At 33.3% G+C, this 26,018-nt stretch overlaps 1 protein-coding gene across 1 annotated transcript in view; it reads left to right on the plus strand.

The window, feature by feature from the left end:
* MDGA2 (MAM domain containing glycosylphosphatidylinositol anchor 2) overlaps positions 1-26,018 on the plus strand; it is a 1,032,115-nt gene that overhangs the window by 660,177 nt on the left and 345,920 nt on the right. Inside the window, exon 5 of the mRNA XM_066277806.1 lies at positions 10,517-10,649. Within this exon, the coding sequence (XP_066133903.1) occupies positions 10,517-10,649 (133 nt within the window). The remainder of the gene's footprint in view (positions 1-10,516; positions 10,650-26,018) is intronic.

Here is a 26,018-nt window from a genome sequence, read left to right on the forward strand (position 1 = left end):
TGGTCTGCCCACCCACAGTTTCAACTGAGTCTCCTGTGAGGTGGAAGCATTGGTCTTAGGTTCAGGAGTGTGTGGGGGGCATACCTCCAGCTTTAGCATTAAAAAACTGAGTCACTGACATGCACCCTGCTTCCTGGCCTCTCAGAACGACTCTTCACTCTGACTGGTGCAGGAGAGACTCCTGAGGGCAGAGGAGTTGTTTTTCCTCAGGTTGATGCCACTCAAAAGGGATTGCTCCACTCAAGAAAGATGGCGACTGCAGTATTGGAGAATAACTCAGCACAGGGGTTCTTGTGGCTGTCCCCCACGTGTCTCTCCCTAGGCCTCCAACTTTACACTCTCCTCATGTAACTCCAGTCCTTTCAACTCTCAGTCCTGTGAAGCCCCAGTTAAGTGGCTATAAATGAGATTTTCTACGCAGGCCCTTTAAGATGGAGCCTGTGTCTCAGAAACCTCTATCTCTTTCTCACAAACAAAAACCCAGCTCTTTTCACTGGCAAATTCTGTCTGGGTGCCTCTTGTAGGCTCTGGGGCTCTAGACTGGGGCTTTGGACCTCTGACTGAGCCCCCAAACCTCTCAGGGTGACCCTCCCTGCAGTGAGAGTCCCTCTGGACCCTCAGCCATCACTTGCTTCTGGGAGCGGGGTAGCTCTTTCTACATCTCTACCCTTCCTACTAGTCTCTGTGTGGCTTCTTCTGTGATCCTTGGTTATAGAGTCCTCTTCATTTATTCCAAAGTTGGTTTTTCAAGATGATTGTTCTTAAATTAAGTTGTAATCCAATTTGGTCCTGGGAGGTGCGGTTGGAACATGCACCTACTCAGTCACCATCTTCTCTCTTTACGTTAGTTTATTAACGAGCTTCATGCTTTATTATGGAAAACTCCAAATATCTGAGTGACCTTTTTTTTTTCTGCTTTGATATCCCTAGTAGATATGAATATTAATAAATAAAACTGCTTGGATGGTTTAAAAAATACCTGTAGTAGATTCAGTGTATTGTAGCCTACAAAACCATTTCAACCTTGCTCTGCCTTACTCCCTCTGACCTAATCTTTTATACCTCATATAATGTTCTCATCTCACCATCCTTAGACATGCTGAATGTCTGTATGCTGTTGATCCCTCCATGTAAATGTAATTTACTTAGATATTATGGCAGTTTTCTTAATACTGAGGACTCATCACCTCCAAAGGCCTTTTATGGCAAATCTCTGTGAAGCAACATCTCCTCCTTTTCTTAGTTGCTCTTTCTTCATACCCAGTTTTTAGTTTTTTTCTTATAGCTCTGAAACTATCAAAATATCTTGTATTTGAACACAACTCACTAATTATAGAAGCTTTGTCATTTCAACAGCTAAAACATTGATTTACACATGAAGGATTCCCAATAAATATGTCTTAAATATTGAGCCAATTCTTCTGTGGAGATGTCTGGATTACTAGCTATGGGATGGTTATAGTTGACCCCAAATTTCTAGTAATTTTGAAACTACTCTACAACTCCATTCCTCTTTACCCACTAAAGAAAGATTAATAAACTGTGAATTAGAATGATATTATAATTGAATTAATTTTAATATATTTAATTTCCAAACTATGACAATTTTTTACTTACAATTTTTTTAATTTAAAATATTTTTTATTTTGAACTAATTTTAGACTTATGGAAAAATTTAAAAAACAATAAGGTTCTTATATATGCCTTATCTAGCTTCTTCTTATGTTAATATCATGAAAAACAATAGTATTATCAAAATTGGGGAATAAAATTGGCACAACACTGTTAATTAAAATATACCAGTTTCTCTAGTATTGTTCTTTTTCTATTCTGGGATTCTATCTAAGAGCTCATGTTGCATTTAATTTTAATTTCTTATTCCCCTTCTTCACTTTAAAATTATAGGTATATAAATGTGTTTTTAAATTAAATTTATTGGGGTGACACTAATAAAATTATATAAGTTACAGGTGTACATTTCTATAATGCATCATCTGTACACTGTACTGTGTATTCCCCACACCAAGTCAAGTCTCCTTCCATCACCATGTATCCCCCTTCACCCTCTAGCTCCCCACCCACTTTTCCTCTTGTAATCACCACTCTGTTGTCTGTGTCTATGAGTTTTTTATTCTTTTCCTTAATTCCTTCACCTTTTTCACCCAGCCCATCCTTTCTGATAGTTGTCAGTCTGTTTTCCAAATCTATGAATCTATTTTGTTTGTTAGTTTATTTTGTTCATTAGATTTCACATGTAAGTGAGATCATATGGTACTTGCTTTTCTCTGACTGAATTATTTTTCTTAATATATTTTTCTCTAGGTTTTTGTTTTATAAATAAATTCTAGGTATACTTAATATTGTGGATACAAATCTTTTGTTAGACATGTGCTTTGAAATCAGTCTGTGGTCTTCCTATTTTTTTTCTTTTTCATTTAATATTTTAGGCTTTTTAAAATTTTTATTTTTCAATTACAGTTGACATTTGATCTTATTTTATGTTAGTTTCAGGTAGGGCAGTGTTGTCAGACATTTATATAATTTACAAAGTGCTCCTCCTGATAAGTCCAGTACCCATCTGACACCATACACAATACTACAATATTATTGACTATGTTCTCTATGCTATACCTTACTTCCCATGACTATTTTGTAACAACCAATTTGTACTCCTCAATCCCTTCACCCTTTTGTACCCAGCCTTCCAAACTCCCTCCTACCTGGCACCATCAGTATGTTCTCTGTATCTGTAATTTTATTTTAATTTTTTTTCATTTATTTTGTTCTTTAGATTCCACACTGAAGTGAAATCATATAGCCTTTGTCTTTCTTTGTTCAACTTATAATTTAATTGATTTCTAGTCCAATTCCACCAAGTCAGAAAGCACACTTTAAGTAATTTTAATCTTTAAAAATTACGTAATTGAGACTTATGCTAACCCTATGGTCTACTTTCTTAAATGATCTATATGCACCACAGGAATATGCATTCCAAAGTTGTGGAGTGCCAATTAGGTTATATTTGTTAATAATAGTGCTGGTTAGACTCTGTATATACTTCCTGATTTTTGTGTCTGCTGTTCTAAGCTATTGACAGGGTTTGGTTAATGTTTATGGCTATGGCTGTGGATTTGTCTATTTTTTCTCTTTTCCAAATATTGCTTTATGTACATATTTAAAATACATTATTGGTACATACAGATTTAGAATTATTTCTTCTTGGTATACTAAGTATAATATCTTCTTGATAATATGGTAGATTATCATATGAAACGTCCTTATCTCTCTAGTAGTACTTAAAAATTACAGCCTGCATCCTTGACTACTTCCTCAGTAAGGACATAAACAAAGAATACATTAATAATATTTGCCCTTTTTATATTTTATTTTTGTCTAGTATTTTAATTCTACATATATTTTTAAATCTGCAAGACATTATTTTGTTCTTTGAAACTATTATCATCCACTTATATTTAGCAACATATTTCTTTTTTCCACTTTGAGTTCATTTTAGTTTGTGGTATGAGGGAATGTTTGAGATTAATATTTTCCAGAGGGATATACATTTGTTCTAGTACCATTTATTTAAATGATTGTTCTTTCACCACTAAATTTTCTTGACACTTAAAATTGAAAATCAATTGTCCTTATATATTAAAGTCTATTTCTGAACTATTTATTCTGTTCTATTGATTTATATGCCTGTCTTTATGCCAGTACTACACTGTCTTAATTACTGTAGCTTATAAGAAGTCCTGAAATCAGGAAAAGTAACTCCTTCAACTGTGTTCATCTCTTTCAAAGTTGTTTTGAATATTTTAGCTTCTTTCTATTTCCACTTAAATTTTAGAATCATCTTGTTTATTTTCACAAAAAGTCTGATAAGATTTTGAGTGGAGTTTTGTTTAAATTTGTAGATCTTTAAATTTTAAATTTGAGGAGACTGATATTAAAGTTAAGGAACTAAAGCTGATTGATATTGGCAATGTATTTGAATCAAGAAATGAAAACCTGATCCTTTCCATTATGATTTTACTCCTTTGTCACATGTAGTATTCACTTTATTAACAATTTGACAGCACATGGAAGATTTTTCAAAACTATTTTTATTTAGATTTATCACCCTTTGAGATACTGCTTTGAGTCTTTTTGTGAATATATGTGTTTATCAGAGCAGCACAGGAAGCTGGTCATTTTTTAATAGACATTCTGGAGTCCTACTTATAAAGAAATTACCTCTCTGGGGCAAAGAAGCTAGTTGTATATTGCTCCTGGAGATCCAAGGGTTTCTTTTTCAATGGGCCATAGCAGGTATATTTGTGTGTAAGAATCACAAATGCAAATGCCTACTGAGATTAATTCAGTAACATAAATATGTGACTCTCTCTAATAGTGTGAAAATAAGAACTGCTGAGGCTTGCTGTACATCTCTACTTTTCAGAAAACAATGAATCATCTATTATTGCCAGAGTTCAACATTTGACCCTCCCGGACTATCATTTTGAAATTTTCTACAGTTTCCTCAAGGAGGATGTAGTGGTACTTACAATAAAATTTCTAGTCATGTGTGACTTCAAATATTGAGATAAAGAGTAAACAAAGTTTCTATGAAAGTTTTGTTGAATGAAAATAATTAGAATTAATAGATTGAGAATTCCAGGGCTAATTCCAGCCTTAAGGGCCCGTTTTTATAATATAGATGAGTATGATGTAGAGAACATTTTTACCCAGGAATCTACTTGATAGAAAACAATGTCCTTGTTTGTAGCTTCTAACTGCCATGGAAATTTGGTTATCCAGCTATAGAAAATAGCACAATAACTTTAGTCTGTGATTTTAATTTTACAGTGATAAAATATAATTTCTATGTAAGTTCTAATTTAGAGTTACCATATTTAGTTTTTTCCCCTATATTAAGAAATAAACCTATACATTTTTTAAAAATGTCAAATTGTGTTATTGAGTTAAAGTCATCAATTTTTTGGTCTACATGTCTAATTTATTTTAGGTTTAAAATTAATTTTGTGTGGTATTCTTGAAATATTTCCCAGGAACAATTTATTTATTTATTTTTCTTTTTGGCTTTAGTGTAATGGCTTTGCTATTTGAATGAGATATGAATGGTGTTTACTGTGCCCTTTGCTTAGTGTGCTAGTGGATATATATGTAAATATAGATATATTTTAATTCTTAGGTGTTATTGATTTTTTGGACTGTTGTCTCTCATCGGTTGCGATCTGTACTTTCATCATGAAAGACTTTTCCATGTTAGCATTGTTGGTATTGGAAGATGGTAGTTTTTAAATTTATTTCTGTGGATCTTATTGCTCTCTCATCTTCATAGTGTAATTAAGACCTAGTTGAAATAATTGACATCTACGCATAAGATATTAACAACTTTCTGCTAGAGATAGAGGTTACAAGCAAGGCTCCTTCTCTAACTTTGTTGATATTTATAGGGAGAAGTTAAGGTAGACAGTGATTATGAAATAAAGTAAAAATTATTGTCACAATACTTCTGTGGAGAGTGCATTCAAGAGGGAAATCAACAGCACCTGCAATAACACAGAAGGAAGATAATATCTCCAAAGCCTGGCTCTGTCTGGTTGATGAGAACAATAATTGGTTTAAGTGGGGAAGGGGGCACAATAAACCTGGGAAGGTATACTGAGACTATATTGTGGAAGATTTAAATGATAGATCATAAGTCTGCTTATTTATTAATGTTAGAATATTAAACTACTTTTGGAGAGATATTTTCTATTCAACAATGCCTTGTTTTTAATAAAATATAATTTCTAAGGTAAAATATATTTATCCCACATGCTTATTCATACTAAACTAATAACTGTATCAATTTGGATTGAATATTTGTTTCCTCATCCTGTTGAGTGACAAAATCTTTATACCATTTTGTAGATAGTGTTTCTGAAATGACATTGGTATGTGTTCCTGAGACTGATGTAAATTCAAAAGCATATAATGTAATAAGTCTAAAAATAATAATTATGCTTTTCAGACTTCCTCTCAATACTGAAGATGTAGGCTAGTATATATTGTTATCCATAAGTTAATAATAAATTATAATTAGATTCAAAAAGTGAGTGCGAATTGGAAGGTTTTTTTACTGATATCTGAAAATACATATTTTAAAAAGGTCCAATTTCATAAGTAAAATGCAAATTCTACTTAAGGTTATGGTTATTATTTTAATGGAAAATGTTGCCATTGGTAATACATAGTGACAGATGTATATATTTTCTTTATAAAAAGGCAATTTTAAAAGTTTAAATATAAGTGTTAAAAATAATTCTGTCAATGTTAAAGAATTATGTACTTAAATTTTACAAACTATACATATTTACACTATTTCTCTAGAACTTTTGTAAAGATTTCATGATATCATATTGTGTATTGTAATTATACCATCTAATGATAAGACTGAACATATTTACATCAATTACATAATTGATTATAATTAGACTAATTATGTAATTAGACAATAATCAACTAAAAATATGTTTTATAAATCATGGAAATTCACATGCAAAAACCTTCCAACATTACAGAACAATAAATGTATGTGAATAACAAAATAAATTAAAATCATGTGATAGAACAGTTCTAAATGGTAAAGTATAAATCATTGTAAATATATAATATCTATATGTATCTGTAGATGTATACACGTGCCATTTGATAGCATAACTTTGGGAGCTGTTTAGTGAGAGGAAAAGGGTCCGCTTGAATGTCTTCATCATTTTTTGAATGTGGTGAATTAATTAAATGGGTAAGGTTCAAACTGTTCCATAACTCTGCCTGTTTTCTACATTCCTTCAATATGCTGTGTGGTATTAGCCCCTCTGCCTCTCTGACATGCTACACAGATTTCATTTTTCTTATTACCCTAGATGACTATTCTGTAGGTTCACACATCTTGGTATTTTTTTCCCTGATTACAAGATGTAAATCATCTTAGCTCACCTGAAACAACTCTCCAATCCCGTGCCAGGTGAACCACTGGGAAACTGTGTACCTAGACTTCACAGTAAAAATTGTCCTTTCCTTCTCATGCCCATTTTGTTGCATTGTTCCACATGAGAATTAACTGGTTTGTGCTAACGATTATATTTATTGGGCCATACTTATTGGTGTTTATAAAATCTCAAGATTACTACTCAATTTATATTCTTTATTTTTGAATAGCATAAACATCATCAGCATTTCTGACCCAGCCTACAGATTTGTCAGAAATTGGTGTACAATTGCTAAAGGAAACTATGACAATAAGTCAGATAAATACCACTAGGAGTGTCTTAATAGAAGATTGCCAACTAAAATTTTTACAGTTGATAAAAAATGAAATGCAAAACAATCAAGAAGTAACTAAAATATTATATTTATAATCAATTATTTTTACAAAAGGTCCTGTTAAAATAACATGGTAATCTTAAGTGCTAGAAATAAGCAGAGAACTATAGAAGCATAAAAAAGATTTATTGAATTTTAACAACAGAGCATCATTGATATTATTAGTAGGTGCTGTTTCCCTGGAGTTTTGAAATAGTGTCCAGAAAATATGGATTAAAAATAATTTGTCAGTGGAAACATAAACAAGAAATACTGGTAGAATACAAATAACTCCACGGACTAAAGAGACTGTCATAAAATATTTATCCAAATGACTTTGTTTATTCTTTGAATATATTTGAGAATTATTATTACTGTATGAATGTTTTAAAAATATCAACTATATACATTAACCTCTTCTGAGTTTGTATCAGGTGCCCAATGGACAGGAAGCTCCAGAGAAATATGTAAAGCAAAGGCCTGAGTGTTCAGAGATGGGCAGTTATAGTCCTTCTAATTGAAAAAAGTATTTACTTAATAAGTGTCTGTTCTACACTAAGTCCTATCTAGGTGCTTGGAACTTAATGCTAAGAATGAGACAGACACGATGCCTGTCTGCCCTTTGGGTACTTAAAGGCAAGGCAAGAAGTTGGCAGGAAATAAATTCACTACCAAAATAAATGGAAAAATGAGAATATGTTATACAGAGTTATTGCAGATCTCATGAAAAGAGATTACTCCTCCTCCAGAAAATGAAGAAAGGCTTACCTGTGGAAAGTAAAGAGTGTTGGGAGCTAAGAATGAGTTGAGATTGATTAGGCACAGAGCCATAAAGAGCTACTTATGTACAAATCATCTGTGGCAGAAGGAAGCCAGATGTGTGCAAGGCAAGAAGATGAGACTGGGGAAGAAAGGGGAATGCAGATTGTGTTGGGTCCACAGTCATGTCAATAGCTGTTGTATTTATTTTTAAGAAAACTAGTGAGCCATGTGATTTAAAGAGAGAAGTGACATGGTTAGATTTGCATATTATCCTCCTGGTTTTTTATTAGATCTTGCTTTCTTAAACTATACTAAGCAAAATTTTTTCTGCTGACTGTAGCATTTAGAGCTCAGATTATATTTAAAAATAAATTTAAGAATATGTCAAGATTAAACATGCTTGAAGATCAATGAAAGGATCTAACTGAGAGACATACTGAGTATACAAATAAAAAGTAGGAATTGAAAAATGGAGATTTCTGTTATTAAAGAAAGAACAGTAGATTTAGAGGAGTACTCTTTAAGTTCAATTTAGAATATGTTGAGTTTTAGGTTCTATGACACATCAGAATAAATATATTGAAGTAAACATTCAGTATATGCATCTGAAACATTCAGTATATGCATCTGAAACAAGAATCTTGAAGTAGGGATACAGAGTTGGTGTAGTGGTGGGAGGAATAGAGCTCATAGTAGAAATTCATCAGCAAAGCTAAAGTCATCGAGAGGAAGTTCATAGTGAGGATACTCATGAAATAAACAGAATTTCAGAAAATACCACCAGTTAATTGTTGAGAGGAGAAAATAAATCAATGAAATCTAAGCAGTAACACAGAGGAAGGAGGAGTAGAATATATCACCTCACTTGAAACTTACCTCAGTCAACTGGTTCTAGTCTAACATTCTCTTTCAACTAGGTTTTCTAACTACTCATACTTTTCTAGGCAGTATATGTAGTTAATTTAAATGATTACGCAGTTATACACTGAGAACTTGTTTTAAATATAAGTTCTAGAAACACACACACTGACTCTGTGTATATTAGTGAGGGGTGCATTTATATCTGTTGTAGAGAAAAAAATACAATATCATTTTAAAAGAAAAATTGAGAAGGTTGTTGCTTACACCAAAGAGGAAAATGCTAACTATATGACTGAGTTAAGACTGAATTTTGATGGTGAATGAAAGGAATTATGGCCACATGCCCATACATACTGAAGAAAAGGTTCACTTAATCTGTTTGGAAACCTCTGTGTGCTTGCCTGCCTTGTATAAGCAGGCTTTTTAAAAAAAATATTTATTTATTTATTTATTTATTTATTTATTTATGTATGTATGTATGTATGTATGTATGTAAATGAACAGACTGTCTTTATGCATCCTCACTAAATATTCTGATCCTTTTATCGAATGTATGCTATTGTTGAAATTTTTAAGATTTGAGGGATATTACTGAAGTAAAAGAAACATGGTTTTGGACAGATGTTATCTGGAAAAAAATTAACATTTTGAAAATTTCTATACAAAATATGATGTCATTGGGGTACTGCTATACCATCTTCATGATTAAGTTATTTTAGAGAGGAACTTATTTTGAAAAGATGCATACACTTGGAAGGTAAAGAATTCCCTAATATAAATTGGGCAGAAGTGGTTATTTTTTCTTTCTGTTGTTCTTTGTTCTTGAACAATTTCAGTGTTTTTTTTTTCATAGTTTTCTGGCTAATCAAGAGTTTGCATGATATTTCTGGTCATTTGCATTATTTGAATCTACCTATATTGCAGGTGTACCTGGGACACTTAGACCTTGAACTCCTGAATGTAAAATAACAAGAACAATAATAATATAGCTACAGTCATGAATACTTCTTTATGCAGTTTTAGATTGATCACCTGTCACTGCTCCATATTTATAAAATATTTACTTATACATATATAAATTTAATTATCTATCATTAGATTGACCTCATTAACCTTGTTTTACCAACATTGTTTCATTGATTGGCTTTTCTTTGGAATCCTTTTCTTTCATAACATTTTATGTTGAAGTCTGCATAGATTTCAGTGTTTGTTCAATAAATTCCACTATTGAGTACACTGTTCTGATCTTTGAATAATAATTTGCATAACTACTACCAAAAATAGATTTTGCCCCTCTGGGAAGTTAGTTTGCAAAGAAAATGTTAGGAATTTTCATTGTAGTCTGTAAGTTTTTATCTCTACTCACATTACATTATTATTTTTAAATGCAATGATTTTGTTTTTTTTAATTAGGGCATTTTCCTTTAAAAACAAGATAATTTACCATATTCTGCTAATATGATTTAATACAATTTAATGACATCATTCTTTCTTTCATTTTGGTTACTATTGACTTTTTCTAATGACCTTTTTACATTTTTAGGGTGAAACAAAGATTTTAAAACTAAAGAATCTTCGACCTCAGGACTATGCTAATTATAGCTGCATTGCTTCGGTGAGGAATGTATGTAATATTCCTGATAAGATGGTTTCATTTAAACTTTCCAATAAAACAGGTAAGGAATTATTTCTGAGAGTTTTATGTTTATTTTCCACACTTAATTTTCAATAGCTCTAATTTTCTTATAGACAAAATAAATAAATAAAATCTTTAAAAATACATATAAAATACTAGAGGACCTAAGACTTATGAAAGTTAATAATCTCATTACTTGAAACAGCATAAATAAAATATTGAGAAATAAAAATTAGTGATTAACATATAAGAACTGAATGTGATTATATTGTTCTTTTGGCATGAAATATTTTATGAATTATGATAACTAATTTTATATCATAACTAATTTTGTATCCTCAATGGGTTGTTTTGAGAATAAACTAAATCAAAATAAACAAATTTTTTTTTAAAGACTAAGAGGTACAATAATATATTTAATATTTTTATGCTGCAGAAATGTATGGTTTTATAAGTCCCCAATGTCCCATAGGTAATGAAGGGTGGGAACAAGATTGATCTCAATGTTTGAAGAGTAATCTTAAAAAGGAAACTGACTAACTATTCACAATTTCAATAGAGATGGAGAAAAGGAACTTAAATCTCAGCCAGCCAGAGTGTTTTATTAAGAATAAGTAAGGGCTTCTTATCTTAAATTCAAAGGAGAAGATTAACACAAGAGGTGACTTTTCAGTTTTTGAGGTTTTTAAAAGCAGCTGAGTGATTTATTTGTGAGCTGGATTTCAACAACTGACAACTCAAAAAGCAGAGGCTTCAGTACCTGTTCTATCAGGAGCACAGGAGCATTCTCAGCTTTCTGTTATTCTTCATTTTTCAAGCTAGCGTATGGTGTATCTAGAGCAAACGAAATAATCTATTATTCTCTTTTACGAATAATCTCACAAAAAATTTGGATTGATGTTGATGACAAAGTGAGCATTAGAACAATGGTACATAATTGGTTTTAAAAATAAAAGCTAATGCCTTGTTTGACTCTTCAATAACTCTAATCAGCCGCATCATGTGCCTGGAGCTTTACATATTCAAGCCAGATTTGTTTAGGCATCTCTCCCATCCAGCGGTGCTCAAAGTGGGAATGGTTTGTGCATTTCAAATAGGTGAAATCATTGAGGTAACTCTCAAAGAGCACCAGGAATAAGTTAAGCTTTCAGCATCTTCATGTCAACATGTCTACAAACTGACAAATCAGTACATACATTCTAGTTCATTGCTTTTCTAACACTGGAAGATCATGAGTCACTGTTGCCATAATCACTGTGAAAGCCAGGTGCTCTTTATAGTTTTTATTCTTGTAAATCTCAATGATATAAAATCCCCATGTTTTTATCTCTTGATGTGCAAAATGTCAAGGAGACTGTGTGACTTATTGATGGGGAGAATAGACTATTATAAATATGGTTTGATCAGTCTGTCAAGATGTTTATAAAAATGCAACTTTGGAAATAACTTTTGTAGTGGAGATCAAATAATTGAACAACAAATGCATTTTTGGTACAGACAAAATTTCATTTTAACATCTCTGTAGTCAAATATACTTTTTAATTACAATAAGTTTCTTAACATGTACAATGCCCATAAAGATAGAAACAATGTCTACTGTGAGTGAGGATTTCTCAAAGTTTCACAGCTGATCAATTACAACGCGGAATATGATTTCCTAGACTCTTCCCATACTGCTGAATTAGACTTTCTGGGGAATGACCTAGAAATGTATACAGTTCAAACAAGTATAAATAAATGCTTTAGAAAGCAAATGTTGTCTTTATTACAAGGCTGTTTTATTTGAAGCCATGCCATTTTGTGAAAGAAACTTTGGTTAATGGAAATCTATTTTTTAGAACTGCTTAGAAAAGCAATATCTGGGTGTCGTTTTAAAGTCAGTGTCACCTATAGATTTACCAATAATGTGTTTTCTTAACTTTCTACTATGAGTTGGCATTATAGTAGAACTTGTAATTTTATAGTTGCCATGGAGTATCTAATCATTTGTTGGCTTCTGTTGATTACAAAAAATCTACTGCCACAGAATGCCATTATTTATCATGCCTAATCTAGCTGTCTTAGACCTCATTATAAAATTCACAGAATTTCATTATAAAGTATTTATCATAAACATAACATATGATGATAATTTATTTCTTGTCATGCATACTCTCTGACTAATTGACATAATGTTATAACAGTGTCCAAAAGTTGGTTTGGTTGTTTTTTTACTCCCCTTTGGAAGAAAAAGAGTATTAGGTCTTGAATGGTAAATTCTAAATGTAGCAGTATTTTTCATAATTTATCCAAATAAATCTGTTATAATTTATAAATTTAGAATATTAGTAAATATAGGTACATTTTTAAATTATTGTAATTATGGTATATTGATTATAAACTATTTTAAATTTCTCCAATTATGTGTATTTTTAACATGAGGAGACATAGGAATTATGATAAAATTAACTTAATTTATTTAATCATATTTAAAGCACTTTAGATACTGATGTCTTGTGATTTCGAAGGCAAATAAGAATTAACTAGGCTTCCTATCTTAGGATGAAACATATTTTGTACTTGCTTGAGAGATTATGATAAATTCTATACAGAAATAGGACAGGTGGGGTTAATTTTACTTAATTACATAGGTTGTTTAATTCAGTCTGCACAAACTTAACATTTATAAAAATTAATGAGTCTTTCTTAAATATGCATTACATCTAGGAACCAAGTTTGCAAAAGTATTCTTGGCTCTAGAAATAGGGGAAACTTATACTCCCTCTTACTCTTCCTTCCATTTTCCTGTCTTTCTCTCTTCTTTTGTTCCTTTCAGTATGTCAGTAAATTACTGTGAAAAATGATAGAGGTTAAGGAAATATTTCTGTTCTCTATATTAGTTAGTTATTTTCTGTGCTTATTATTTTATATAATTCATAGGTTAGTGGTAGGAAATGCCTAGTAATTGCTGTGAGCCTCAGGTTTGCATGCTATGTAGCTCTCTTTTATATTTACAGGAGTCTAGTTAACTGATCTAAATGTTATTAAAAATAAAACAATATTTCAGTTATAAGCATTTTAAGGGAATACCTGTGGATAATAGGAATAGTATGGACACTGACGCTTCCTGTTGTGAAATGGCAGGCCCATTGTCAGAGATAGCCAATTTAAGTGCAAAAGGAAGTATAATCGCGTTTGCTGTCATCTGCACTTGGATAATAACCTCTTGCATTTTTCTTAGCCTTACAAATATATAAGCTGTTTTCAGCATTCAAATAATCAGTAGCATCATGTGTTAGAATCTAGATGTGTATTTTTTACCAACAATCATAGCTTTAAAGAAAGATTAAGTTTTTGAGAAATACATAGTAAAATACAATGACTTCCTGCATGTCCTACCATATTGGGCTACCGTAACAGAATACCACAGACTAGATGGCTTAAATAACAGCTTTTTATTTTCTAAGACTCTGAAGATTAGAAGTCCAGGGACTAGGTTCTATCAGGGTCGATTTATGGTGAGGCCTCTCTTTCTTGACTTGTAGACAGCTGCCTTTTGCTGTGGCTTTTCCTTTATGTTTTCTGGAGTGAGAGATTGAACAAGCCTTGTGCCTTTTCCACCTCTCGTAATGACAACAGCCATATCGAATTGAATTTCCATGCTTAGGACTTTATTAACCTTACTTGCCTCTGTAAAGACCCTATACCCAAATATCATCATAATAAGGCTTATAGCTTCAACATATGAATTTCAGAAGGACACAATTTAGTCCATAACACTTTCAAATGACTGAAAAGGGTTCCTTTTAACATTTTTAGATATAAGTTTATAATATATGTTAAAGAAAGAAAATGAGTCAGCCATTTAAAGAAAAGAGCTTATTGTTCAGTACACTATCAATTTAAAGTGAAACCTCTACTCAGAGATTTTGTGGCCCTAAAATCTTAGCTTTGAGGAAATAGGAGAAGCAATTATAAGGGATGAAGACAAGATAAAATTTTAGTGAAGGCCAAACATCACTTCTGTAATAGTATCATCATATATTTTTAAAACCATAGTCAAAAAGTCAAAATATTAATATGCAGACATGGATGATGTATCAGTGAACTTGTGTGTTCTTTTCCTGATTTATTTTTTTCATAATATAGAAGTTAAAATGTGAAAAAAGAAGAAAAAACCAGAAAATTCTCATTTTTTTCATACAAACTAAGGTACTCGGCATATAAAGACCTTTATAGATTTTTGTTAATAGATAATGCAGATTTCCAAAGCAATAGTATTTACAACTGCAAAAACCAACTGAATTCAACAAATAGTATTCGAATGTTGTTGATATGCTATCGTCAGAGAAGATATTTCCGGTAACTCTTTTGCATGAAATTTGAAACTCAAAAATCTAAGGTTCAAATTTTGTTTCTCCAAATTTGAAGATGTTACTTAGCTTCCCTAATTTTCTTTCCCTCCCTACAATGGGGATAACACAAGATCCACATTATTTGGTTTTGTAGGCTATTAAGTGAAGAACTTTTAAAAACAGTATTAGCACATACTAAATACAATAAGGAATAGTTGTAATTGGGTTGTTAACCTGATAAGAGAAAGAAGGGATAAAATTGGTATCAGTAATCATGATGAGGTAATGACAAAAATCCTATAATTTTTCTTAGATATGGCATATAGCTCCAACCATCGATAACTTTCTTTAAATATGTTTATCATTTTCTGAGTTAATTTTATCAATGATTAAATTAAATATTAATATTTCTCAGAAGAATCTATTAAACTTAAAATATATTTTGGTGTAATTTAATCTAGACTATTATTGGAAGAAATGTTTAACAGAAATAAACTAATATTTTATTAAATTAATTGTAGGTAAGAAAAATTAATGAAATTTGCATTAATTAAATATGCAACAGATCCTTTATCTGAGTACTCTGGCTTTTCCTAAGAAAAGCCAACTATGCATGCTCTAGTCTCATTAATGTGACTTTAGATATGTGAAAATATATGTGATGACTATATTGTGATCTGGAGACAGAGGCAATGATCATTACGGAGTTTCAACTTTAGTCTTCCTGAGATTGTTTCCAGAGCAACAAGATGACCCAGATTTTTTAGAGTCCTATTACCATAGTAACAGGAGGTTTGTATGTTGATGTAATCTCCCCACACCTGTGCATTTTCTTGTCCTAGAGTTGAAGTTATAAAGATTCATTATATCCAAGGCTATCTTGGACTATGGGATCTTATATAAAATATTCCTCATAAACTCTTAACTCTTCCAGAAGAATTCATAACTCAGACAGAGTAAACAGCTAATGCAGAAAATAAAAAGACATTTTTAAACAAATGAAAAGCAACACTATTATATTTATTGAAAGGGACATAAATTATTGAAATTCTATCTCACAACTTAACACAAATATTTTGGAGCACATCAAATAGTTTATTTTTTATGTTTTTTTTCTTTTTTTTTTTAGAAAGAAGGAAGGGGAAAAGGAAAAGGAGAAAGAAGCATCAACTCATTGTTCTACTTAGTTGTACCATTTATAAGTTATTCTTAATATATTAGACTACTTATAATTGAATAATTTAGAAGTTTTCATAAGAATACAAAAATGCAAGCTATGTGTTTTACATTGTTTCAGAGGGTTGAGTGAGGGTATGCTAAAATAAAATAATAAGATTTTTTTATGCTCCCAACATTATTAGATTTTTAATTTTAAACTTGTAGATTATAGATTTATAGACCATGGTTTAGTACTTTTCAAAGTTCTGTTATCCTTTTAAAACTGCTGAGAATCATGCTATTATAGATAATTTAGTTGCTAGAAATGCATTTTAGACTTCTTTCATGGTTTTTAAACTTGTCACTCTAATTTATGGTATTGAATATCCCCTTTATTATTCACTGATAAATTTGATTTTATAGAATTATGGCACTTATGATGAAGAATAATTTCCACAATTTATGTAGCTAATCTCATTACTTATCAAGGGTCATCGTTAGGGATTCCAACCATCCTGGAATGTCCTGGACTTAATGAAAGTCCCACATCCTGGGAAATCCTATAAACCCAGGCAAACCAGTATATTTGGTCACCCAATAATTTAATCCACCATACGGTTTTCCTCCGTAGTAAGATAGAGGTGTTAACGTCAATAGTCAATGTTTGTGGACAAGTCCTGCTGGGGGTGAGGACAACGGAGACGCAAAGACCCGACTCCAGGAACCAGGTTCAGTGACGCAGATCCACTATATTCAGGAAGTAAGCTAGCATATATACATGAGTTCAGCCTATAGGATGTTATAGTGTGTTCCTCAAAGCCAATGGCTGAAAAGGTCAGGGAGCTGCATGGTTGGCACTGAGTCACTTCCTTATAGTGGGTGAGCTTCCTTCCAAGGTGTGCCCAGGAGGCTTCTGGGGCTAGAGTATTCTCACAGCATTGCATCCGCCACAGCTGCTAGGAATGTGCTCTGCACTCCACCCACAAATGGTACACAGACAATCTTAAGCATCTCTACATAAAAAAGCATCAGTGAGAAAGACCTGGGTGTGGCTTTTGGTTTGCCCCACTGTACAGTGGTGTGACTGGTTATTGCAACTCTTTGAAAGTGTTGTTCTGCTAAATCATGTTGATAACATGCTTTGAAGTGGGCTTCAGATTGATTGGAAGAAAAAATTTACACTTAAAATTTTATTTTATTTAGTCAGATAACACCAACAACAAAAACTTAAATGAAATGTGCTACCCAGAAGTAGGTTCAGTCTACACTTCCAGAGCCACTCTGGAGCTCCAGGGTCCATGCAGGCAAGGCTTAGGTTTACAGAATCTGAGAAGATTAATATCTTGTTCTATTTTCCTTTTATATAATGGACTTACATTAATATTCAAGATACAAATAAAGCAAAAAAATAATTTCTAGACCTAATGCACCTCTTTGAGGGAAACTGTAAATATTATACTCTCTCTATTTCTTATACACAAAATCACTAGCTGGGAAGCTGTAATCTCACTCAAGAGAACATACAGCCCTGGTCACTCTTCTCTCTCAAGCTCTCAGACATTTAAGAACACCAATTTCCCCAAAGAACACGTATAATACCTCATTATACCTGTTGTGAAGATGAAATGAAAGTGTATTAAAAGTACCTGGCAAATGGTACGCTTTTAGTTTTATGGTAGTGGTTGATGTTAGATTTAAAAAATAGCCTTTGTGAAGAAAGCAATGAAAATCTCATTTAGTTCTTTGTTTTTATTTTTTCATTTTTATTTAGTTGAAAGTATAAATGGTAGACTACATTAGTTTGAACTTTCAACCAAAATATTAAATCACAACTAAATTCCAAAATTTTCTCAATAGTTGTAGAAATAAGTAAATATCAATATTCTATATTCATTAAATGCAAAACATTACATGCATTGATATATAAATATACATATTTATATATTAGTAGTGTGTATGTATATAACACTACTGATGATTTTATAAAGTTTTTATATCTTATATTGATTTCCATAATGAAGAAATCTAAACAATTTATATCCTTATGTGTTTTTAAATTTATACATACTGATCAGATCCAGGTAAATGTAAATTTAAAAACAATTATTAGAGGCCCTAGCTGGTTGGCATTGGTATGGCATGCCAACATCCCAAGTTCAATTCCTAGTCAAGGGCACACAAGAGTATTGACCATCTGCTTCTCTTCCCCTCCCTCTCCCCCTTCTCTTTCTCTTTCCCTCCACAGCCAGTGGCTCCATTGGTTCAAGTATTGACCCCAGGTGCTGAGAATAGTTTAACTGATTTCAGCATCAGCTCCAGACAGAGGTTGCTGAGTAGATCCCGGCTAGGGCACATGCAGGAATCTGTCTCTCTATCGCCCCTCCTCTCACTTAAAAAAATTATTAGAAAATAGGAGTTGATTATTATCTCACCAAATAACTTTTGTCAAATACATTTTTCAATTTAAAAAACAGGCAAAATGTAAACAGCTTTCTTTTGGGTGCTCTGTAAATGTATGTTTTCCCCTCTTATTCTGGTAATTTGAAATGAACATATTATTGTTACAACCTCATGCGAAAATATTTGTGTTTTCAAGGCATCCTCTGACCTTAGTCACACCACTCATAGGTTTTAACACCTTGTGGTGTGGCTAAGATCAGTTTCATGGTCACTGGTAATATCATAGTCATGTGAGCTGCCAGTAGCCACAATTTAAAGGATCGTGAGGGATTTTAATTAAGTTTGAAGAAAAGGGAGTCCTTGTAGTGGTCTGTCTAGTAGGAGTAGGGGATCTAGTGTATTGTTACAGGGACTAGGAGGAGAGAGGAAATTGGTAGGTTGGGAAATAATGGAGAGACTGAGTATCAGAAATGCATCATCCTTTAGACTGTCAATCCAGATGCAGCATGTACTTTTGCTTTGCTGTTGTCACAGCTATTTCTAAAGCATCACAGAGATTTCAATTATTTCCTCAAAATCCAAAAAAAAAAAAAATCAATTTTCTGCAAAGTCTGTTCTAAGAGCCACTTTTACCCCCACATAATAACATACTTTTCTTGATTTACTTGCTATGGTTCTATTACAATAGAAAATAGGTATGTCCAATTGTTCTTTAATATGTTTCTCCTTGTTTTGAACAGCATTTCTTTATGTCATCTCTGTTAGTCACTATATTGTACTGCTTGAGCATGTTATCGACTGTATCCTTTAACCACAGACGATCCAGTACCTACCACAGTACCTACCACCCAAATTCGACAGAATAGAAATTATCAAGAAACCAGGTATAAAATTTGGGGCATACATAGGTACGACAATTGTATAAATGTACTCTTTAAGTTTTCACTTTGGTTTGACAATGCAACATTGTTCTCAAACAAGGAGAGGCAGAAGTTTTAGTCAGATTAGGAAAGTACTAGAAGGAGGTAGTGTTTTGTTTCTAGCAGAATCCAGCAATACCAATTTGCTTTAGTTTTCTGAAAAAAGTCTGTAGTTCTAACTAGGTAAAACTAGGTAAAATGCAGGTAATTTCTTTCTTCCTTTTTTTTTTTTACAGAGACAGAGAGAGTCAGAGAGAGGGATAGATAGGGACAGACAGACAGGAATGGAGAGAGATGAGAAGCACCAATCATCAGTTCATTGTGACACCTTAGTTGTTCATTGATTGCTTTCTTATACATGCCTTGACCGTGGGCCTTCAGCAGACTGAGTAACCCCTTGCTCGAGCCAGCGACCTTGGGTCCAAGCTGGTGAGCTTTGCTCAAACCAGATGAGCCCACACTCAAGCTGGCAACCTCGGGCTCTCGAACCTGGGTCCTCCGCATCCCAGTCCAACGCTCTATCCACTGTGCCACCACCTGGTCAGGCAGGTAATTTCATATATATAATTTGACCTGACAAATAACAGTAGGTAAGAAATTTATTTAAAATGATTATGACAAGTTATTTGCAAATTAAAATATATGTTTCCAAGGTTAAGAGAGAAAAACATTAGCCCAACAAAAAATAGAGCTATTGGTAAAATAAGCAGCATAATATGAGTTCTTGTTAAATTTCTCTGGGATTAAGTCCACTAAGACTATTGCTTAGATGGAACCAAAAAGAGAAAAAAGAAGGCTAACCTCTTTCTATTCTTATATTTCTTTAATTCCCTTGATCTTGATAAGGAATACCTAATAACTAAGGTCTCATCTCATTGCATATTGTCTTTCAATTTTAAATTTAGCTTAATCTGAGGAAAATTGTGAAATTTATGTCTTTTTTTCCTTTTGGAACCAGAAAAAATAACCCAATGAGCCTGACCAGGTGGTGGTGCAGTGAATAGAGCATTGGACTGGCACGTGGAGGACCCAGGTTTGAGACTCCAAGGTTGCCAGCTTGAACGTGGGCTTATCTGGTTTGAGCAAGGCTCACCAGCTTGAGCCCAAGGTTGCTGGCTCAAGCAAGGAGTCACTTGGTCTGCTGAAGGCCTGCGGTCAAGGCACATATGAGAGAGCAATCAGTGAACAAATAAGGAGCCACAATGAAGAATTGATGCTTCTCATCTGTCTACCTTCCTGTCAGTCTGTCTCTATCTGTCCCTCTCTCTGACTTGCTCTGTCTCTGTCACAGAAAACAACAACAATGAAACAACCCAATGAGCCCTGGCTGGCTGGCTTAGTGATAGAACATTGGCCTGGCATGTGCAAGTCCCGGGTTCAATTCCAGGTCAGAGCATACAGGAGAGGCGCCCATCTGCTTCTCTGCCTTCCCCTTCTGGCTTCTCTCTCTCTCTCTCTTCTTCTCCCCTCCTGCAGCCAAGGCTCAATTAGAGCCAGTTGGCCACAGGCACTGAGGATGGCTCCATGGCCTCGTCTTAGGCACTAAAATGTGGCTCCAGATGCACAGAGCATAACCCCTGGTGGGCTTTCCGGGTGGATCCCAGTCAGGTCTCATGCAGGAGCCTGTCTTTGCCTCCCCTCCTCTCACTGAAAATAAAAACAAAAACAAAAACAAAACCCAATGAAATATCTATGTGCAATTTGATACTATCGACTGTGCAAAAATATGATACTGCCTTTCAAGGAACCTGGAAATTCAGTGAATATGCAGTGATGTGTGCTAAGCATTGGTATGTGTATTTTGGCAAAATGTGAAATATGAATACAGGTTTAGAAAGCATTATTACATGGATAGAGTTCCACAGTGAAAGAATATCTAATATGGATTTAATTTTCAAGTAGCTGGAAAGCTAAATAGGCAAATCAATACATAACAATATTAAGAACTTTAAGTAAAACAAAAATTGATTCAACATTGAAAAATGGCATTTGTTTCCTCTGCAAAGATATTTCAGCAGCTCGTATTAATCATGAAAAGTGGAGAAATGTGGCTTTATCAAAAATCTGTGTTAAAGTGATCAGAACTAGGAAGGAAAACTCTATTTTCAGTAGCTTTAAGAAATTATTGGCAGGACCTTTAATAACTACATTTTTTATGAGTAGAGAGGAATTGAATTTGGAGTTGATTCAGTACATGTTTTATTTTTCATATTAAAATAGTATTCAAAAGGTTTCTTTAGCTTTTTTTTCTTTTTCTTTTCCAAGTGAGAGGAGAGGAGATAGACATACTCCCACATGTGTACTGACAGGGATCTTCCTGGCAGCCCCTGTGTGGGGCCAATGTTCTGTCCATCTGGGGCCATGCTTGCAACTGAGCTATTTTTAGTGCCTGAGGCGCTGGCTCCATGGAGCTGTCCTCAGTGCCCAGGGCCAATGTTCTGGAACCAATCAAGCCATGACTGCAGGAGGGGAAGAGAAAGAGACAGAAGGGAGGCAGAGGGGTAGAGAAGTAGATGGTTATTTCTCCTGTGTGTCCTGACTGAGAATTGAACCTGAGACATGCACTCGCTGGGCTAACGCTCTACCACTGAGCAAACCAGCCAGGGTTCATTTGCTTATAATGTTTCCTTAAGCAACATTCCATTTTATGTAGCATATTTAGTTTCTCTACCTATGTTACATTATAATTTTACATTGCTCAAAAATTAAATTCTTGTCTTATCATGTAGCAGAATTGTCCTAGAGCATGGAAACAGTATATTTAAATGTTTTCTTAAATATCTAAAATCCCAAGATAAAAAATATAGCTAGTTTAGTAGTTAGGCTTGAATTGGCTCTTCTTAGAATTAAATCAGTAATAGTAGTGTTAGTATTTACAGTATGTGAACTTGATACTATAGTCATAGTGACACTAACTACAAGGTCTATAGTTTAAAATTGTTATTTTCTCCAGGTTAAACAAGAATTTCATGAATTTGTAATTCAGTCTAGCAAACTAACTTTAAACCACAAACTAAACTTGGAATCAAATCCCTGTGGTTTGGCATATTTATTTTTATTAAATTATGCTTTAATTCTCTTCTTGCTTTTCTTTTCCCTTTTTATTTAATTAACCATAGGGATGGATATAAATTAAAGACATAATGATTAAAAGTACTTCATATATCTGTACTTAAAAGGAAAATATCACCCAAAAAACATATTTAGCCCTTTATAAAACAAAATCTATGCATTTTTTGAATTACCCAAGGCAGGATTTAGTTTTTTGAGTCACTGTAATGTCCTAGAATTAGACTCCTTGTTCTGACGTCTTCAAATGCACACATACCCATTGGAGGCAAGAACAGCAGTCCCAGGGATGAGGTTGGAACCAAATACTTGGTAAAGGCTGTGCTACTCACAACACTGTTTGTCTGGGTAACCAGTGGTGCGATTCAAATAATTTAATAACCGGTTCTCTGCCCTAATGACCGTTTTAAGTATAAAAAACCAAAATACTGAAAAGTAGTTTATTATTTCATGCATTTAATACTTAAGTAAGAATAGTAATAGATGTACACAAAATTAGATTACATTATAAGAAAAAGTTTTAAAATATTAATGAAAAATATTAAATAACACCTGACAAAAACAATGACTGCTATTTAATATATTTCCATATTGCTTCTTGATTGACATCATCACTTGCAGTTTTTTTCACCTATGGATGGAATGAACATTACTCTGGGTGCGTAGAATACGCTGCTGCATGGATGAACGTTAAAAAAGAGTAAGGACTTTGTGATTTCCACATTGGGCGGCTGCCCAGGCACCCACGTTAGAGAGAACCCTGATTACAAATTCCATTTTAACAACCGGTTTGCAGAACTCAACAAAAAATTAGGTATTGGTTCTGCTGAACCAGTGTGAACTGGCTGAATCCCACCACTGGTTGTAACCCAATTCAGGCAATCAAGATATGATATTTTCATTCTGTTTTACAAAACTACTTTTAAAATTTAAAGTAGGATAACCATCATAATGTTCAAGTTTGTTAAGTATGATTGTTATATATGATTTGCATGTTTTGATTTTTTTTATCTGACTTTTGGTTTGGGGTTATATTCAGCAAAATATGACCACTTTTGTCCATCACATAGTAGTATTAATAGTATTTTATAGTATAATTTAGAAAAACCAGCCAACAATTTATCTCTCTCTCATTCTCTCTCTCTCCTCATTATTAATACCTAAAGTAAATATGTAGATGCATTCTTTTTTTTCTTGCTTTAATCTGACATTTTGATGATGACAGTTGAATTAGATGGAGACCTGGTTTAATAGTTTACCTTTGAGATCACACTTACTAGTCCCTTTAATAACAACTACTAAGTTTCTCTTACTGTTTTCTTACTGGTAGATTATTAACTGCCACTGTCTCAAAAAGCCTTTCCATGTTTAAATTCCAACTCCTTAACTCCTGAAATCTGAGAATTGAAAAAACTGAGGCCATTACAGTTACATATAATTGGCCCTCCATAGCTGGGGGTTCTACGTCCACAAATTTAATCCACCACAGTTTAACAATATTTTCTTAAATGTAATGTTGTTGAAATGCACTATATAGCTAGCTAGGCGCAGGATGGTTGCATATGTACTGAACAAGTGCAGACTTTCTTCTTGTCATTATTTCTTAAGCAATAAGTAAAACAAGTATTTACATAGCATTACATTGTATTAAATATTACAAATTATCTAGAAATGACTTAAAGTATATGGGAGGATGTATGTGGGTTATATGGAAATACTATGCCATTTTATATAAGGGTCTTGTAGATCCTTGAATTTGGACGTTTGTGGGGGCCCTGGGGACCAATCAGTTCCCTGCACATACCAAGGGACAACTGTATAAGTTAGGAGTAAACATACCTGAGAAATGGCCTAAGAACCTCCTCTAAAGGCCCTTCAGAATTTAGGCTTATTAATTATTACTTGGGTTGTTCACAAGTTCATTTGGCCTTCTATTCTGAATGGTAGAGATTTCTGAACATCTGACTAACCAAAGACATTTATTTCTGCTCTCCGCAGATTTTTATAATATAGTACAGATGGTGATGTTATCTATCTCTTCTTTCTTTGAGAGGGGAAGCACTAATTTTTCCTCTGACATAAAAATCATCAGGAATTCAATTAGAACCTGGAATGATCAACTTTATTTATGTTCACTGTGAGGTTTATTTACAAGGCTTTATATCCATCTCAACCCAGGCTTCCCAGATTAGAATCACAGTTTTATTACCAGTGTGACCTTTTACAAGCTATCTAAACAGTTTCTCAGATTGGTAGTAAGAAAAATCAGTAATAGTAGTACCTATATCTATAGTTAAATGAGTCAATATATGTTAAAGCTTTTTAGAGTGGTCAGGGCACATAAGAGAAGTGACCATCTGCTTCTCTTCCTCTCCCTTTCCCCATTCTCTCTCTTCAGCTCTTGCAGCCAGTGGCTTGATTGGTCTGAGCATAGGCCTCAGACACTAAAAATAGCTTGGTTGATTTGGGCATTGGCCCCAGGAAGGGGTTGCCAGGTAGATCCTGGTTGGAAGATCACATGAGGAAGTCTCTTTTACTATTTCCCCTCCTCTCACTTAAAAAAAGAAGAAAAACAACAAAAATAAAAAGAATGCCTGGCACATATAAAGCACTATAATTGTCTTCTGTGAACTGTGAACACCTACCCCAAGGACAGGGTTTTGTCTGTTTTGTTCTATTATCTCCAATTTCTAGAACAGAGCCTGATGCACAGTTATAACTTAATACATATATGCTGAATTAATATTTTTTTTCTTAATATGAAACCTAGAAATATTCCTCTGTTTGCACTCAGTTTATTTTGTTGCTGTCAATGGCCTGGCTAATTAATTAAGATCCTGATATGATTTTTAATATTTGCTATCTATAACTTGGAATTAATTTAGACTGGAGTAACCTGATTAAGATGTGTTATAAGATTGGAAGACTATATGCTCCTGTGTTTTCCCACTGAAGGTATAAATTTGGTCAGGGTAGTCCTTAAGTAATTATCTAACAGACTTCTCTGATGTTTAGAGGAGCAAACAGAGTACATCCCCTATTCAACTTTCACTCCTTAAGATTAAGTATGAACCAACTTTAGTCAAAGTTACTGTAAACTGAAATTAAAAGGAGTCAAAATATAACATTATAAAGCAGTGTCCCCAAGATGTGTAATAGAATGAAAAAAATAATCTTTATTAGACCAGTAAGAGAGTAACCAATAAGAGAATACTTTTTTACATGGATGCTTTTGTGTTATAACACTGGTGGTAGAAATAGCAGCCGGCCTCTATTTCAGCAGCTGTGGTGGCCAGAGCAGAGGTATCGTTTTATTTGCTTTGCCACTCTGGTGAGGCTTCAAGAAGTATAGCTATAAGATCAACAGCAGATGTTCTCAAAGCTGACATCTTTATATGTTCTGCTGCTATTGACCAATCAAGTCCATATTGAATTATGTACATACTGGTCCTCTTTTAACAAAGACCACATACTTTTTATTTTGGTTTCAAGGACATAAATTGGCTTAATACATGGTTTATTAGTAGT

Source organism: Saccopteryx bilineata, chromosome 4, assembly GCF_036850765.1.
Source record: "Saccopteryx bilineata isolate mSacBil1 chromosome 4, mSacBil1_pri_phased_curated, whole genome shotgun sequence".
Lineage (NCBI taxonomy): Eukaryota > Metazoa > Chordata > Mammalia > Chiroptera > Emballonuridae > Saccopteryx > Saccopteryx bilineata.